The 14,437-nt window shown below is 30.6% G+C and overlaps 1 protein-coding gene across 39 annotated transcripts in view; it reads right to left on the reverse strand.

Moving 5' to 3' along the window:
• LOC139488754 (rap guanine nucleotide exchange factor 2-like) overlaps positions 1 to 14,437 on the reverse strand; it is a 77,996-nt gene that overhangs the window by 54,303 nt on the left and 9,256 nt on the right. For 17 of the 39 annotated variants that reach the window (XM_071274597.1, XM_071274607.1, XM_071274594.1 and 14 more), the window contains exon 5: positions 9,875 to 9,895. The exons of 9 other annotated variants lie outside the window; for them this stretch is intronic. In XM_071274597.1, coding sequence (XP_071130698.1) covers positions 9,875 to 9,895 — 21 coding nt within the window. Of the gene's footprint in view, positions 1 to 5,648; positions 6,893 to 9,874; positions 9,896 to 10,795; positions 10,980 to 12,912; positions 12,945 to 14,437 lie in introns of those variants that run through there. 13 more of the 39 variants (XM_071274634.1, XM_071274641.1, XM_071274614.1 and 10 more) reach the window with 4 other exon arrangements.

Raw genomic sequence — 14,437 nt, forward strand, 5'->3', positions numbered from 1 at the left:
CTGAAGGACACCTATGGGTGCAGGAGTTTCTCCCTACATTGAAGACCCATTGGTGGCCTTCGGCTGTTGTCTGCTCTATGGTCGGTTTGTTGTCGCTTTGACACATTCCCCATTTCCTTTCTCAATTTTATTTTATCATGAATTATATTAATGCAAGCTTAAGGTCGATGAAGATGTGATATTTTTTGTAAGTTTCAAGAGTCACATCTTTCAAAGCTACTTTATACTGTCAAAATAAAAATAAGAAGATGTGGTACATGTATGATTGACAATGAGACAACTCAACCAATTCCGTCAATATTTGTTACTATCCAGTGTGCAAGCATCACAAGTCATGTTAAGCTGAAGTACCTTAAAAAGAGTTATGTAATGTATATCAGTGCCAACCAACATGATCAATATGTCTGGTGTGACTGCTGAAGGCTTTATTGTCATACCCAAGATAAAGAGGTTTTCTAGTACCAATTCAACCCTTATCATTTCTAGTTTCACAAAGATATATAAGTATCCTTTTATTCTATCTACAACATTTGTTTTATTGTTCAAAATGTGATATTTCAGTGGCAAATATTACAGTGGTGACATAATTCATCTTTAGGCGACATCTTCCAATTGTGTAGGTATACCAGTGCGTTATAAGTGGCGCCAACATGAAAATAATACTTTTTTCAATATCCCTGGATTAATTACATAAATACAGATGATAATTTGCTAAAAAGAAGCAAGTATCCAAAGACAGCTGAAATGTCATTCCTATTTATATGAGACAAAAGCTGCAGGATTCAGGAAGAAAATTTCATAATCTGAGCTTGGTTAACCATTCTGATATTTTTCTGGGCTTCCTACATACCAATAAAAAATGTCAAAAGCTTAAATTCTCTTGTTAATTAAAGAAAAATAAGTTTATCCTTCTATAAAGTTATATATATTTATCAGATGAAAAGATTTTTTTTTCATTCAGCAAACGAAGAATCATAAAAAATCTCAATTTATCCATAGATTTTATTTTATTCTAAGTAATAAATACAAATGCAATGATATGACAAAGTCAATTTGTAATAAAAATAAAATAATAGTTAAAATTCTTTTATTTTACAACCAATTCTTATCTTTATTTAGCATTATTGGGGTTTTTGCATGACAATGTTTCCATATGCTAAACTTTTATGTAGTCTCAGCATTATCCTTTCATTTTTCAGTTTAATTTTTATTACAAAAAACATTTGTCTGATCACAGATTTATTAAATGTTTTGATATAAGGAAACCTGATTTGAGGTTCATCATAGAGTCTAAGATTAATTTCTCAAATGTAAAATACCCAAAGGATAGAAAAAATATCTTGGTTTTGATCATTGTTGAAGACTGTACAGTGACCTATAGTTGTAAACTTAAATGTCATTTGGTCTCCTGTGGTGAGTTGTCTCATTGGCAGTCTACCACATGTTCTTATATTCATGTCTACCTCTGAAAACCTGAGTTTAAGCTTTGTTGCTTATTGTTTTTGAACAATTTTGATCAATTTGACTTTGAAGTAGACTGCTTTTATCACCAATGATTACAACAGACGCATAATTTACTGGTATCACAGTCTAGATATCAAGATTTTATTCTTATTTTTGATTAGGCAATGATGAATATTGCTTATCTTTTATACATCAAGATTTAAATAGTTATACTTGAAAATGCAGATGTTACAATCATCCTTTTAATAAATATTACATTTAAAAAAACTTGGAATTTATTGATCTTCTTAAAAATTAACTTTAATGACACATCAGATATCAAATTATTCAAGAAAGGAATTGTAACTATTATGATAGAATTTCAGCATGTATGATATGGTGTAGAACAATGCAATTTATACTATATGCAGACAAGGAGTATGATCTTACTATACAAATCCTTGATGCAGATAAAAAAAAAAGCTCCAAGATTGGTTGTATGGTTACAGCAATGCAACATGTCTTTTTTGGTATAAATCTTTATTAGGATTACCTTTGAAAATATTTTGCTGAAAGATCCATTAAATTTTAGATCCCAGGCTCAGACTTAAAAGGTATCCAAGTTTATCTTGGCCTTCAATGCAATGAAAACATTAAGTCAAGTAAACCTTTTCAATATGCAGCAAAACAGATATTTATACTAGGTTCTCATAAATAATTTTCTGTGATTTATTAATTGTTTCAATGATCTGATTGTCTGGTTTAACTCTGGCATGATATCAAGGGAACTGAACCAAATATAAAACTTAGTTTGTTTTTGAATTTGAAGGATTCCACACTTGTACCAAGCAACTTCTAATTAAGGTTCTTGCCAACAAACAAAAATCTCAGTACCTGTTTCAAAAATATGAATTTAGCATGACCAATGATTACTATACTACATGAAGATCACTGATAAGTTCATATACAAATGTAAACAAACCAGTCCATTTGCTAGTCCAACTTTAAATACTTGATCCTCTATAAGATATTTAATTACGTGTACCCCTAATAACTTCCTGCTAATCTAAGAAGCATGTTAATTTGTAACACATGTAATAGATTAAATTAATGGGTGACTAAGAGAATTATCATAAAAGCCTAATACTTATTATATCACTTACATTTGTAAATCAGTTGTAAAACACAGATAAGCATTTGTAAAATCGCTAAACACACATGTCATATAATTGTGGATTAATGTTAGACCTATGAGGCCAAATAAAAATATATGTGTGGTTCCAGTAACCCTACCGTCCCTACTTTTTCGGCTTAAAAATAGATTTATTTGTCATTTTTCATTAAGCACTGTTAAAGTCAGAATGTTGCTCCCATAGACTTGATGTAATAAAAAAAAAAACATAAAATAAAAAAAAATCCCTATCTACCTACCCTAACTTTTTTTCAGATGTAACTAGAACCACACATACTTTTTTATTTGGCCTGAGTTTGAATATCCCTTTGGTATTTTTGCCTCTCTTTTACTGATATGAATATTAACTTAAATTGGGTATTTATTGATGAGACAAAAACCCAAGTAGAAACACATGATTTGAAGAAGTCAACATGTGTATAAAAAAACATATGTTTAGTTGTGTCCACATATAAATAAAATTAATCTTGTTGATTAAATTAATAAAATAAATTGCCTTTCAAGTTTCATTTGCATACAAACAAATTTTTGGGGGGATTTTTGATTGGTAAAACTTGCATTTCAATAATAATTGAGCCATGATTAATATTTCAAGGATATATTCATATGGCAGCATCTTATTGTACATATGGTCACAATAAAGCAGCTATAGATGCCATTTTCTGAAATAGACCTAGCTATACATATAGTAGACTTTTCAACTAAGTTGAATTTCATGATAATTTCTATACACAGATTTTACAGAGGGCTCAACTTTTTATAATTTGCAGCCAACTTGATAAAGTTAATATGAAAGAGGTATAAGCCAATAGGCATATTCTAAAAGCATCTGTTACATATCCAAAGTATCATTTTCTTTACATGCAAGAGGAATTAAACCAATCCGTTCTTACATTTTGGTAAGTGACACATGCATTGACCTTAACAAATACCCCATCACAGATTTGTCTTGCATTTTGTCACATTTGAATGCTTATCTGGCAGTACTTAGTAATATTGGCATTTTGCATAATGTCAGATTTCACATGACAGATGTATTATCAGGTCAAGATATCATCCCAAGAACATAAGGCATGAGGTCTGATATCATATTATGCTTATGTTATTAAGCTTTATTTTTCATAAGGTAAAACATCTGGATCTTTAAGACTTTCCACATAAAATGCAGTTATAATCAGTCTTAATACTGGCAAGACAAGTCTGGCTGTGTGCACTAGTCTGTTTTTCTATGTTATGCAAAAAGTCACGACAGACAGTTACATCCAACAAAGAATCAATTTAGAATGAAGAGCTGCAAATTAACTTCATCAAACTATGCCACGAAAATCAAACCATCAACATTTATCAATATTAGATAAGTCTAAATCAGTGCCAATGGAACACAGCCAAACCTAGATCTCCATCTACTAAGTATAAACTCAGTGATACTCCTCAAGATAATGCCATCTGTTTCAATATCAATGATCAGCAATGAATCATAATTTTTGTTAATCCCAAATGGATTAATTGATACTGTTAAAAATCCCTATTGTGGGTTATTTTTCAAAGAGAATGCTGGTGAATTTGGGTGTTCCCCACACTCTGATATATCCCATGAGTGATACATAAATGACTGATTTGTTATATCATTGTCCAATATTCACCCAGCTACATCATGATTTATACAAAATTAACTGGTCACGACACTAGCTACTGTGATTTTCAACTGTAAATCTTTACATGTAAGGTTGTTTTTTTCTAAAAAAAAAATCTCTCTTTGATACAATAGGCCTGGAAAAACTTTCAAAATTCCATGTGCAATTCATTTCAGATCATTTGTTTTTCTTCTTTGGCTATTAAAAATCAATTAAGAATGAAGCATCAATGTACTAGAAAAGCAAATTTTTTCTTCTTATCAATCAGATGTATTGTTCGAGATCTGATCTACAGAAAATGTCAGTTTTTGGTATTAAAGTTTTATGTGAATATCTTTTCCAAACATTTCGATAACTTGGTGATAAACTAATAACCATGAGTACCTAAATGAAGATAGACAAATATGTTAAAAGCTATATGTCTATGTCAACAAATTCTCATGGGATTTGCAAGTATTGATATTTATTTCTTTGCAAACTTCAGACAAAGTTATAACTGATGTGACTCGAAACGAAACGAAGATCCAATATAAACCAATAATTCATTTGGTCATCCAAAGAATGGTCCAAAATAAAAACGAAACATTTACAACCAAACATTGACATTATATTTGGATTTTTGTATATACATTGCACAACTAAGCTCCCCCCTATGCTGAGTAAATCTGTTCACACAAAACATATATTTTACCATATATCACTATATCAGCATTCTTAGTATGTTGGTCAGTGGGTCTCTCACAAGATTTTATTTCTATTTCAAGACTTGCAATGTAACACTTAATTAAACAGCACAACACTTAACCTACAGACATTTCAGCTTTAATCATTTTTTAACTGTATAATGTATGTCATATAGAAAATAATTTGGAGACATAATTATCAGATAACTTCTATGTAACACTTAAAGCAAACTTGTAGGAAAAAATCATAAAGTAGCAATCCCCAGGCAATTTGAGGCTAAACTCTTTATTATTTTTTCTATACAAGTCAGAGATGAGAATTCATTTATTTAAAAAGCATGTGTCATCAAGGCAAGCCATGTATGTATTCTAGTTTCTTCAAAATCAAACGTTTTTCGGCAAAGTCTGCAGTTATTGCAGCTATGAAAACATAGTAATTCTTATACATTAGATAAAGCAGAAGGTTTTTTTCTGCAGTAAATAATAAAAAAAAAAAAAAAAGCAATTCTGAGCTTGGACATATTATTGTGATGTAAAATTTACAAATTGAGTTCTTGAATCCAATTACCAAATTTATTTCGGATACATAAGAAAGCCTATATTATTCCACCCTTAATAGAATACTAAGTGTCCCCTGCACTCTTTCCCCCCTCCTCTTAAAACTGAAAGACTTCCCCATTACAAGTAATTAATTACCTTATAAACTCAACTTCCTGGATCATATTTGCCATTTAGTTTTTAAAGAAATAAATCCATGGTATGAAAAAAAATCAATTTACACTACACAACATTTCTTCATTCCCATTTAATGAAGAAAACAGAATTTCACGTGAATAGTAAGAACTAATCCTTTTTCCCCACATTTACAGAAGATGGCACAAATGATATTACATCACTTCAACACTCCACTATCTCTTCATGACAACACATATGTATATCATTTTTTATTTGCTGCAGTATCGTAACTGCACCTTTGCATCAATGAAAAAAATACATCTACATGAACTTTGTGCTAAATGCCCTGTTTTAAGCTTTGTGGTATAAGTGGCAGCACTTCCTAATTGCATCCAAGATCCTGTGCCCTGTATCAACTTTCTACTTGAAAGTTTTCTAACATAATGAACTGTACTCAAGCTGGGATATTGGTTCTGAAGCTTTAGATTCTTGAACTTTTATCAAATAATTTGGTGATAACTCCACAAATTCTTCTGCTTCAAAAATTGATTACGATTTCATTCAGATGTTTCATTTTCAGTCATATTCTAATATTTTCTCACACACCAAGAAATCAATTTATGAAATTATAATCAAAGAAATAAGTTTCTTCGCTTTTCACAGCAATTCCATCCAAATGCTAAATTGGAATTATATTTGTTAGTTTCCAGAGTGAAAAAAGTAGTTTCCGTAAAAAAATCTAACAGTTAATTTACATGGCGTGTCATCACTAACGAAAAATCTGATTTCAACAAAACAAATCAAATAAAAAATATAAAATCCAATTTGTTCCAGTATTCCAAGTTCAAACTAATGTTAATATCTCGTCCAAATGAGAAACGTTTGAAAAGTACACAAATGTAAATAAATGATTGGGTGTGAAATTAAGTTAATTAAACACATTCCTTCCTCTTTTTATCTACACTCCATAACAAAGATATTTTTATTTTAACAGCTCACATAAATCTCAATGATTCACAAATATACAAAGTCCATTGTCTGGGTATCACCTCTTAAAGATCAAATATTGACTTATGAATCAGCCTAAAGAGGTTAAGAGATAACAGCTACTAATCACTTAGTAAGCTAATTAATATTCCTTTTATCAAAGATAATCGCTATGGTCATCTGATCTCATATCTATCATAAAAAATCTGACATCTGGACATACTGGTGGGTAATTGTTTGATAATATACAATGCATGTTGTTTTTACAATATATTGTCAATTAACCAGCAATTTTATAAAGCCAGGACAATAAAAAATGTATAATTGGTTCTTTGCCATCAACAACTTGAAGAGTTACAAGATTTAGTGACAATTAAAAGACATTATATCCATTTTTAGTAATTTTTCCTCCTTTTAAATGTTACATTTTTTACTTCCAGTAGTAATTTTTTGTGACTTTCATATTATTATTTGTTTCATACACTAAATGATGCATTATATATAACAAAGACAACAATATAACTGGCCTTTATAAACCTAGTGTTTTTGCCAGATGACACAGCCCATTGTTTTACATGTGCATTGTACCATGGGAATTATAAAAGGATTACATTTTATTATCAATTCCATGTTTACACAGGAATGTCACAATCAATTCATCTAAACATCTACAAAAGTTTGTTTTTTTTAAACTTTTTCCCAGAGGTAAAAAAGTTTAAAAATAAAATATCTTTTTAAATGCATAGATATAGTTTAGTTAATACATGTATATAAATGGGTAAAAAATGCATTAATTTAATTTAAATAGAAGGAATACTGACATAATAATAATCAAACATTATTTTCCTCGAAATCAAAAGGTAGATTTTTTATAAAATTTAATGCTTTTAATATTAAACAAAAATCTTTTTCTAATATGCTTGTATATTTCTCCCTTATATTTCAATTGTCTATAATTAATATCCCATTATAGTAATTCCCCTAGCTATACAGAATACATCCCAATTATAACACAATATAAACATGTCTCTATCAGTTTGCTGAGCTGATAGCTTCTTTCACAATTGATTTTGACAACTCCATGATAAAAGTACCAAAGTCATGATTTCCAATATGATTCTAGAACTTCTAAATGAAAAACAGATTTTGCATGTTTCCATTAAAAGGCAACTAACAGTTAAAAAAGATATTTTCCTTCAAGAATCAAATTGTAATTATATATGGTTGATGGAATAAAGGCTCTATAGCTGTTTTCCATGAAAGTGCATATCGTCACAAGGGACATCTTTTTTAAAAATCAATGGAATATTGGTAATTTTAAGAAACCATCTTATCAGATTTTACTCCAACACTCAAGAATCAAATAACAGCCTTCCTTATCAAAATATTCTTGCAGTAACATTTGTCCACTTGGTAAGCATCCTTAAATGTAATGTGCCTGAAATATTTGCCACTGGATGTTAAGCAACCCACAATCAATCATAAGGGTGAGTAAGAAATGAAGTCAGTTATTCATTTCACTGTTGCAGAACCAGGTAATTAATCAGATGATAAAACTTTGAATTTTAACTATCATAGGGCAGATGCACATTTACATGAGAGAATGATATGAAATAAAATATGGAAAGACTGGCTCATTTCTTGTTATGTTTAATTTTGTAAATATTTCAAATCCCAAACCAAACCAATTCTGGTTCCTTATAACTTACTTCCTCAAAGATCAAATTTATGCCATATTCAATTTAAAATGTGAACAGACTGATCTAACATTCAAAAGCAAGTGAAAGTAGCCGTTTCTAGATACCTGTTGGCGAATCCATGAAATGACATAACTAACCCCAGTTCTATGTACTGTATATAAACTATGAAGTAAATAAACTCATCATAGATACCAGGACTAAATTTAGTACACGACAGACGCGCGTTTCGTCTACATAAGACTCATCAGTGACGCTAGAATCCAAAAAAATTAAAAAGGCCAAATAAAGTACGAAGTTGAAGAGCATTGAGGACCAAAATTCCTAAAAGTTTTGCCCAATACAGCTAAGGTAATCTATGAAGTTGAAGAGCATTGAGGAGTGGACAAGTGTCTACAACAACCAACATAACAGACAATTCTCTGGGAGGACAAAGACTATAATCAACTGGACAAACTTTTTGTTTTCAGTTTGTTACAGGTTGTTTTTTGTCCTCCCCTGTATTACAGCAAGACTTGAAAACCACTATTAACTTTGATCAATCAGACATGAAAGCAAAATGGATATGCTATGCAGAAATGAATTGAAATTCTGGAAATACCTTAATGACACAGAACCCCAACAACAGAAACACCAAAAAAATATCTGGGGTTCATATGTTCTTTATAATTGCTCTGCAAAAAAATATCTGGGGTTCATATGTTCTTTATAATTGCTCTGCCGAAATATGCTTACCTTGTTGTGATTTTGTCAAACATATTTCCAAGAAAAGATACTGAATCATGCAGCAAAATGCTAATCTGACTTATGAAAGTATATAAATAGGCCCTTAAAGAAACACTATACTATGGGTTAATATAATTCTAAATAATTTGATACAAAGCAGTTTTTATATACATGGTTTATGATCGAGACACAATTTTTAGTTGTCCCTTTATCTTTACATTATAGATACATAAGGACACATATACCCGTACACGATAAAGGTCTACCAATCATAAATTTCTGACTAAACTTAGTGAAATCTACTTAATATATGGAGATAGCAATATTTATTTACATTTCAATGCTCAGATTTCGGACTTTAAAATAAATTGTTTCAATATGATCGTATGTAAATATTTGTGTGTAACACTATCTCCTAGACCTTCTAATTATGTTGACTACCTATATCTGATACAATGTCTACTGGTAAAAATATCTTGACATACTGATAATGACAATAATTTTTTGTATGTCCTATTTTAGTGTATGCCACCATACAATATATGATTTCAGTAACTATCAATGAAAATGGTTAAACTTTAAAAATTTGTCACATATATATTTCACAGAAATAAGAATTCAAGTTTAAATTTGATATCATTCATATGTTTAGGAGTTTAGTTTGACTTCCATTTTCATTGAATTTGTTTAGGGGCCATCTCAAGCTTTCAGCTCAAAGTTTGTTGTATCTTTTTATACCACCAACTAATGCAAGTAATAATATAGAACACAATGCAAAACATGAACAATCAAATTAAAGGTAATACAAAAGTAAACAACCAATAAACTGTTACTTACTGTATAAACTTTGTCAGAGTCCTACAAAATGTCTAATGGGATTAATCCCATGCTCTACAGCCCATCACAAATGGATTTAATTCTCTTTTTATTCAAGAAATTCATTTTGTATACTTCATCCAGGGTTTGACACTAACTAAATTTATGTACTAGCCTGCAGGACTAGTCCTCTTATTAATTTACTAGCCCATCAAGAGCCCAAGATGGAAGTACATGATATCGTCAAAGTTGGGTTTTAATTGAAACTGGGATTTGTTGACAATTAAATTTTTGTAAAATTCCTAATTTTAACCCTAATTTTGACTAACCTGTCGGACGGACTACTGAGATGAAAACTTTACTTGCCCACCTTAATGTTTACTAGCCTCATGTGAGCGGACTAGCGTTAGTGTCAAACCCTGTCATCAAATGAGAGTCAATTTAGAATTTAAGCAATAATTTAGAAATTTTTGAAAGAAGACTGTTTTACATGTGGTTCTGACAAATACCGAGCATGATGTTTCACTTTTACATGGTTATGGATGTTTGTAGTCCCACCACAAATGTTTATCCAACATAACACTGGGTACAATAACCTGATAACCATTTGATAATTCTAATTTTTATGTAACAATATAGGGGACATTTTAAGTATAGCTCAGGGGAATACTTCAAAAACATTTTTTTCTGAGTATAATCCAACTGGAGTATGAAATTTCCACTCATGTACTCGTACAAATTTAAGTTTCACATTTGCCTTGTGATACTACTTACTTTTGTTTATGTCTGGACCCACTATCCGTCCATTCACAATAAAGAAGTATATTTGAAACACATAAAACACTTATTTTCCTATTCTTTAAACAATGCAAAGATCTTTTTTTTAATCAAGGCAGCAACAAGATAATATCCAGATCACATATTTGTTTACGAAATGTATACCTGTAATTAATTTCCAGTGACCTAAAGGCCTACTCTGCCATCTGTTTCCCCATCCATAAAGGCCATAAAAATATACATATCTTCAGTTGATTGATTAGAGTAGGATATAGTCAATATTTACTTTTCACTTTTATAACAATGTAGGTATGTTTGTACTGTACAGGTGGGAACCCTTTAAATCAATAAAATTCTAAATAATATACCCTTATGCACAATTTCATTAAACTAAAATCCTTAATGCACATTTGATGAATAAACAAGCATTTTCTTGTTAAACTAATATGCTTCACTGAACAAAATCAGTATGCAACTTTAAAAATACATTCTATGTTCTTGTTTACTAATTTAAATTACAACCCACTTTCCAAATCACTTCTGTCAAAATAAACTGTATTGAAGATACATTGCTTTATAAAAGTATGGGTCACACCAGGGACTAAGTTATGTGAACCTTAAGGTCATATACTTGTTGAGTTTCACAAGAGACTTCTTGAAAACAAAATCAAGATATCCATAAACCATGAATTTCCCCATTTCAAATTTTATAGACCTATTTGAAATTAAACATTCAGTTTTAGGATCTTTTGTTTAACCATGCAGGTGTTACCATGTACATTTAACCCCTGCCATAATAAAGGCAATAAGACTTATTGAATCTCATTTCATGACCCCTTGATTTTAGAATATCATGGTAAGATCAGTACCAGATAAAGCATTTGAACAGGTTCCACAGGTCAATGTACATGTACACAACCTTCGGACTAAGGCTTATTGATTCTCATTTCATGACCCCCTGATTTTAGGATATCATGGTAAGATGCAGGATTAATATTTGAACAGATTCCACAGGTCAATGTACATGTACACAAACCTTCAGGATCAGACTTATTGAATCTCATGTCATGACCTTCTGATTTCATGGTAAGATGCAGCATTTCGACTGGTTGGTGTTAAGATGTAGCGTTTGGACAGGTTCCACAAGTCAATGTACATGTACACTAACCTTCAGACTCAGTGTAAGGCATATTGAATTTCATATCATGACCCTTTGATTTTAGGATATCATGGTAAGATGCAGCATTTGTACTGGTTCCACAGGTCAATGTATATGTACAGTTTGTACAGAAACCTTAAGGGTAAGGCTAATTACAAGGTACATGTTACTAGGTGTGAAATACACTGAGTCATAAAGGACTAAACATGTAATCATTCTTTGAACAGTTTGATCAAAGGTGGGTGTAATAAATTCAATAATCCTTTTATTTATGGATCTTCATGTATATGTCCTACCCATAATAACATACATGAAAATATTTATATAAACAATTTCATATTATATAATACCATTGTATTTGAGAGCCATCTTTGTAACTTCCATTTTATCAGTAATTTGATAAAGCCCCCTTCAATGGAGATTAATTGCAGAAGGCCAGTTAAAGATTGATGTTAAATGCCCCTTTCAGTACTCATGGCAGTCAGTTTTTAATGGTCAGGGAGCTGAGTTCCAGGAAAATACCCCAAGAATACGCAAGAATCGGGAAATACTAGTCAAAAGCACCTTTCCAATCAACAGCTGTGTTCTAACCTTACAACTTCAACTACTTAGACCATTTTGCCATTGTCCCCTGGTCAAATAATTTAAGATTTATTTATTAATGTAAGAAAATAGTATACATATGAAGTCAGTAAAACAGGGTTATCTCTAGTTTACATAAGGTCACTTCAAGTCAAATGTAGTTCATACCAACATAAAAGACTGGAGGGCTTTTTATCATATTCAAATGTCTAGTTCGAATTCTGATCAATCATTTATTTAAAAGATCTAAGGGTTTTAACTGTCGCGTGAATTTCATTTGATGCTGTCAACAAATAAGACCAAAACTGCATCACAAAGTCCTAAAGATTTAGCAAAAACATCCCACTTTTTCTCCATCTCACAAGTAATCATAACAAAAGAGGTCAAAATCAAGGACATGATACCATATTCCAAAGTTTTCATGTGTTTGGAAAAAACATATCTCATCATGAAGATTTTTTTTTAATCTAAATATGATCAGGTCAGTATAAAACAGAAAATATTTGAAAGAACTTAATTTCATGAATGACTAAGTACTTACTAGTTAATTTCACACATAGAAATGTCTTCTATATAATCCAAAGCAAAGTGATTCACTATCTGTATATACTTTACACAAAATCAGCACATTCAAAAGCTCTTGTAAAATGCATTCCAGAATTAATGAAAGATCTTGTGAACCATGCATTCATCATTATAGACACCACAAGAGAGAGGTCTAGTAAAGGGGAAGACTTTTAATCTAAATGACTAACATGACAAATCTTGACTACCTTTTTGTACCCTGAGGAAATATATATATATTTTTAATATTTAATTCAATTAAATAGTCATTTATACTAGCCCTTTGGTAACTTATTCATCCTTCTCAATTACCTGATATCGTACACAAACACACATATCAGACTTAAACTTGTTTAAAGTAAAATACCTGAAAATGATTTTGACATTTAAATGATGATAAAAGTTTTTACTATCTTTTATCAAATCGTAAAGAAATCTATAGAGATTTTTATTCAAATTATATCTTTATTTTATGTGAACATTTTTCAGACATAGTTCAGACAGTTATTTTTGTTTCAGCATACCTCTCCTATCATAAAAGAATTTCTTAATCACCTAAACCTACTTTCACAATCTTTTTAATTAGGAAGACAAGTCAATATAAAATCAACAGTCATTTACTCATAATTTTAATGCATATATGTGACTTTTTAAATATGGAAGCTGGACCAAAACACAAAGTTTTCAAAAGTTTATATATATATATGGCTTTTTTATATGCAGCTCTGACAACAAACAATGATGTTTGGTAAAAATACAGAATTGTTCAAATTTCAAAAGGGAAGATCTTTCAGTCAATAGACAGTCCCACCTTAAAATATGAGGGTCCATCTGATTTACTCAAATCTTTTTTTTTTTTGAAGTCCGAAGAAATGGAGTTTCAACACCCTTTCTTGGCATGCTCGTCTCTGTATCTATCCACTGATAATTTATACTAACTGTAAGTGATATATCAAGAAATCAAGTGTCTAGAAACACTCAGCAAAGAATTTTAATGTGGTAATTTTATTATCTGCTTTTAAATTTAATAACCAATTAAAATCTTATTTTTGTCAGATTTTTTTCTTTGCTTTCAATTGAAGACATTTGAATGAATTTATTAAGCAATTATTGTACATTATCACAAAAATGTCAGTTCAGGCCTATTGTTGCTTGCTATGCAGTATGATAATTCCTGATTGTTTAAGACAGTCAATTACCTACACTGGCTACAGTCTCTAATGTATAGATCATTTGTGCACTTGTACCACATCTTCTTATTCTAATATTGCTAGCTCACAAATTTCTGCAATTATTTCCCATATGAATGTAAACAAAGGAAATTCCATAAACATGTAAAATCTACTGCTGAACAAAATGGTCTGGGTAATCACCTGTCAAACTTGTCATTAAAATCAATCATAGGGCTATCATGTCATTAATTACACAGGAATATTGTCAATATAATCCAACATTATTTTATCAATAACTAACTGGACAAGACATCACAACTAGTGAAATTG

This window comes from Mytilus edulis, chromosome 9 (assembly GCF_963676685.1).
Source record: "Mytilus edulis chromosome 9, xbMytEdul2.2, whole genome shotgun sequence".
Lineage (NCBI taxonomy): Eukaryota > Metazoa > Mollusca > Bivalvia > Mytilida > Mytilidae > Mytilus > Mytilus edulis.